Raw genomic sequence first — 5,604 nt, forward strand, 5'->3', positions numbered from 1 at the left:
TTGTTATCAGTTATCACGACAAACTTAGCCCCATACAGATAATCATGGAATTTTTCCACCACAGTCCATTTGAGGGCTAGAAATTCAAGCTTGTGGACCGCATAGTTTTTTTCACTGGCGGAAAGACTTCTACTAACATATGCAATAGGTCTAAGTCTCTGATCTTGCCATTGGTAAAGTACTCCTCCTATACCATCCCTTGAAGCGTCAATATGTACCTCATAAGGCAAGTTTGAGTCAGCATATGCTAACACTGGGGAGTGGGTTAGATGAAGTTTTAATTGTTGAAAGGCCTCATCACATTTCTCAGTCCATCTTTCGCCAAAAGGTTTGTGTGGATGATGATATTTGCCAGCCGGATATCTCTTTTGTCCTACAGGGGGATACCCTTTGGTCAGATCTGTCAGTGGTTTGGCTATTTTTGCATACTGCTGTATAAACCGACGATAATACCCGCTAAACCCTAGGAAGGAACGTAGTTCTTTGAGTGTCAGTGGTTTAGGCCACTCTTTCACTGTCGCAACTTTATCAGGGTCAGTGGATACACCATGGCGACTAACCACATGGCCTAAGTACTTGACAGTGGTTTGACATAACCGACACTTGTCAATAGACAATTTCAATCCTCTTTGATGTAACCTCTCAAGTACTTTGATTAATCGCTGGTTATGTTCTTCGAGAGTCTTACCGAAGACTATGACATCATCCAAATACACTAGGACTTCCCGGTAGCACATGTCCCCTATCACATTTTCCATAGTGCGTTGGAAAGTAGCAGGTGCCCCTTTGATCCCTTGTGGCATCTTAAGGAATTCAAAAAAACCAATCGGGCAGATGAACGCCGTTTTGGCACAATCATTCGGATGCATAGGTATTTGATAATACCCAGATCGTAAATCCAAGACCGAAAACCATTTACTCCCTTGAAGACAGTCTAATGCTTCTTCAACTTTGGGTACTGTGTATTGATCCTCAATGGTTCTGTTGTTAAGGGTCCTATAGTCTATACACAGCCTTATATCTCCATTTTTCTTCCTGGCAACTACAATAGGGGATGCATATTGACTCTGGGACTCGGCAATAACGTGAGTTTCCAATAATCGTTTCAAATGCAGACGGACATCATCGAAGTCAGCGGGAGCCAGTCTTCTGGATCTTTCTCGAAAAGGAGTATCATCCGTTAGTCGGATCCGGTGTTCCACTCCTTTCACTGTCCCTATGTCCCATTCACTCAGGGAAAACACTGACTCAATGCCTTTAATCCTATGAATGAGAAGGTCCATATCATCCTCGGAGATGTCACTTCCCTTGAAGCATTCCCTAATTCTGCCCATAAACGTATTGTCTCTATCTTCAATCCCTTGTCCAGGTTCATGATTAAGGATAGTATTAAAAGAGTTAGCTCCCTTTCCCATACTAGTGGGCTGTAAATTGTCCTGTGTTAGACACCACTGTGTCAATGTCTTAAACATGTTGGAGTTTGTTCCTACGATCACTGATACGACCTTTTGACCCGAAGGCGAATCAGGACATACTAGAGCTAGGAATGGTAATGGGGTTTGATAATGAGAATCATCGTCCATAAATTGTATATGAGTTGTCACATATCCTAAATAGGGGTATTTCTGATTACTTAAGCCCCAGATCACTAAACCTTCCATTGAATTCAAAGGTACATCGTTAAGATACTGTTTGTACCAACTCTCAAAGATTATGGATACTTGTGACCCACTGTCCAATAGGACGCTACAATAGTGTCCATTAATCAAAGCAGGGACCATGGGGGCTTCTCCCACGAGACCATTTTGTAGCTGGTTGTACCAAAGATTGTTCCCCATTGATGTTACCTCTATAGATTGGGACTCGGTGCGGGGTTCATCGATGTCCCTGGCAAGTTTTCCGTCTGATTTGTAGATCTTGAATCGCTGCTACTACTCATCCGTCTTTGGTAACCCCCATTTGGTGAACATTCAAAACTTCGGTGTCCCTCTTGTCCACATCTTTAACAGGTATAGTTTCGGTAAGAATCTGTCCGTCTCCGATACCCTCTCCCCCTACTCGTATTCACACTGGAGGCATCAGTTATTACATTTGTCTGAAGAGCAATGAGTTGGTCCAGTTTTTTATTCTGTTCTTCCATTAATTTATATAATCTATCAGGTACATGGTTTACCTCAGGGGTTGGAATTACAACCTTTACCCTCTTTAGATTCCTCTCTCTGTTCTCTATCTGTACTTCCTCTAGTTTAACTTCCTTTATTAATTCGCTAAGGGTTGGTGCAGTATCAATAGAAAGGTTACATCTCAACCGTTGTGCCACTGGGTTGGCAGTCAAGGCTCCTCTCAGTACGTATTTTAAGCGAGTTGCATCAATTTCTGTCCCTTGGATTCCACCCTTGTCTAGCAACTTGTATATTATTTTATTGATGCGATATATGTAATTAGTCAAAGTCTCATTTGGCTCTTGATAGGTGTGATTTAACCTGGATAATATATCTCCTACATCCTATAAAGTACCAAAAGAGTAGTCTAAAGCCTCAAAGTAGTCTTGCAGAGTGGCATTGGTATTGCTTCGCCGAGTCGCTTGAATAATGCCCATAGCAGGTCCTCTAAGGCTTTCTACGATACGCTGTTTCTTCACGTGTTCTGGGCATCTCCATTCTTCTGAATGTTGGATCGCGGTTTCTTTCCAGGTATCATAGCTCTCTTCTCCAGCGGGTACTGGTATTATGCCCGAGAAGATGCGCAATCTCCTATACCCCCCTTCATAATGCCATCGTTCAAATTGGCTGACTACTTTATCCATTACTGTATCCACAGTGACATCTGGTAGTTTTTCCCCAGAATTATCAGGGTTTTTTGGGATCTCTGATGTTCGTTCTCCATCAACAATACTGGTCCCATAACTCTCAGCTCTCACTTCCATCTGTTCCACCACCGAAATATCTGGCCAAATTAGCTTCCACCTTACATGAGGTAGTTGTGTTGTAATTAGCTGTGCCGGAATCAGAGTAGAGTCCAATTTGTTTACATTGGTGATTAGAATGGCATTCACTTCCTCTCCGTTAGTGGTAGTATGTTTATCAATTAATTTAGGTTTCCTCATCCCATAAATTCTATCTACTTCATCCAGGATTTCAGCATCAGTCATACTTTCAAATTTACCTCCAATGGCAAAGCTGCAATCTACATCCAGTCCATGCCTTAAAATCCATTCATGTACATCTTGGCTGCATAGATGTTCCATTTTATGCCTGTTGGATCTCAAGCAGTGCCTCCAATATGTAACGGTATCTTCGATGGATTATATGATACCTTAATTTATTTGCCTCCACCCCAAACTTTACAGATATATCTGTTTATATCTGTTAGAATGTAATCGTAATATTTAATACAACAAAGAGGTGAGCTTGGGGAAAACCCCTTTGGTTAATATAGATGTTATAACAAATTTACTTTTTGTTTAGTCGTATTTTAAATAAATACGATGAAAGTTCTACACATCAAATCAAATTTTATTTAACAGGAACATGAACTCCTCCAGCTGATGATTTATACAGCGCCGTCTATGACAGAAGAGTGTTATCTTACCATAAATGCTGTAAACCAACTGGGTTAAAGCAATAATAGGAAGTTTTACAACTTATACTCAAAAGTGTATTATTGCACAATAATCTATATATTTGTACTATCAAGTTTATATATCACACTTAACAATCTATATTTTTCTTATAGGTGATCACTCTATAACACTAGTCTTAACAGAATGCAAATGAACCCACTAGAATCCCAAATTCCTTGGTAAATGGTAGGTATTTATATAGTACTTCCTATCCACCTTTTAATTGACCCTTTAGTTTTGACGAGCTTGTTAGTTTAAGCTTTAGCAAAATCCAATATTTCTACAGAGATGCTTGCAACTTGACAAACTGCAGTTTATCCTCTACTACACTGAATTCAATGAGCGTCCCCAGGTCAGGTCAGGGACCGGGTTTAGCTTTTCGGTGACTTTTCTGTAAAGTAATCTGTACAATAAGTTAATATGGTACACACTGACAGTGTACTACTGTAGTTTTACTGTTCCAACATATGTAAATGGATAGTCAGGTTAATCTTCTGAATCTCTATTATATCCACTGGTATATCGTCTTCTTTTCTGTATACCTCTTGTGCAGCGATAGACACTCCTCTTTATAGCTTGCTCATTGTATGTCAAAGTAGCTGTAAATCATCCCTTTCACTTCCAAGTAACACTTAAGTTTATGTTACAGCCACACCATCTAGCTTCCCCAGGCTATTACAGCCGGGTTTAGCTATAATAAGGTGTTTTTATTTATACTGAATCAGCATTACAATATTGTCTACAATAGTAGTCTCACTGAAGACTATTTTCTCTCAACCTATTAGGGAGAGATAAAGCTGTACTGACAGCTTGTCTGTTGCTAAGGTGACTGGACAACGTGTTAGCTCCTCTCACTGTTATGATGGGTATACCAGTAAACAGACTTATTCACTAAAGATATAGTCTTTACTTTTGCTGAGCAATAGTGACTCTTTTACTGTCCTCTTGAAAGTGGCTAGCCGAAAGAAATATATATATGTCACTTATAATACATCATCCGATCTTTGAGAAACAGCGCAATCCTAATACCACTTGGCTTGATAGTGTTATGTTCCTCTCAGCACTAATATGGTGGAGCGCTGCGCTGTCGTGAGATGAGGTTAGCCTGTATATAAGCTCAGACTGTAGTGGAGCAGACCCCAGCTATTTTGGGAGGTGTCAGACACTCACCACTCACTTGGTCTGTCCTCCAGCCCTTCAGACTTCCTCTTGCGATCCGCCTCCCCTCCATATGCTCCCTAACGCTGCAGCTGAATTTCTCTCATACCAACTGTCACTCTCAATCTCATGCCCTCTAACTTTATTGACATTGTACAATATTTATTAAACAATCTCTGCTCTAAAGTCTCTCCCCCAATTTGTAGCAAAGTTGGTACAGTCCATACACCAATCCATTATCGCGATTAGATGAGATATTCCATATCCTCAGTGGAAAAGGGGTTATAATCCAGGTGTGTTGAAATTCTACAGTGGTATTAAAGTATTTACTGCAGAAGTTCATGGGATATTTTATTCCCTCTGTGAGGGATAGTCACAACATCCTATAATTTATATTATATATAAATCCCTTAGTATACAAAAAATCATTGAATACAACAATAGTAAAACTATTACATGCTCAACGGTGTTCCTTAAATAACTATCTAATAAACAGGTACTACAACATGAAAAATCATGTGGTGTAGCCGTCAGCTGCGAACTGAAGGAGGCGTACCTTGTGTGCCAGATGAATCTGCTTAGTGGATGGTGTAGTTCATCCAGATGGAGCGCCGGTCAGCCAGCCTGAACTATTGCCAACTGGCACAGGCTGGTGATCAGGAGCTCCATCTGACGGGGGCACGCGAGCGTCCCACACGCTAATGCATCCCTGTCAACATGGCGGCGGGGAGCAGATTCCCTGCCCGTCTCCACTTCAGGGAGATGGGCAGGACGAGTGGGTGGTGCTGTGCGGGTAGCAATGGGGGAGCAGCGGGGATCGCCTT

The 5,604-nt window shown here is 41.1% G+C and overlaps 1 protein-coding gene across 1 annotated transcript; it reads right to left on the bottom strand.

Moving 5' to 3' along the window:
• Positions 1–2,506: 2,506 nt before the first annotated feature.
• Positions 2,507–3,247, bottom strand: LOC146041624 (paraneoplastic antigen Ma1 homolog). The gene has a single exon (XM_083161561.1). It carries the CDS (start codon positions 3,245–3,247, stop codon positions 2,507–2,509), a length of 741 nt encoding a protein of 246 aa, XP_083017687.1.
• Between the last annotated feature and the right edge of the window lie 2,357 nt (positions 3,248–5,604).

Source organism: Crinia signifera, chromosome 19 (genome assembly GCF_055691185.1).
Source record: "Crinia signifera chromosome 19, ASM5569118v1, whole genome shotgun sequence".
Taxonomy (NCBI): domain Eukaryota; kingdom Metazoa; phylum Chordata; class Amphibia; order Anura; family Myobatrachidae; genus Crinia; species Crinia signifera.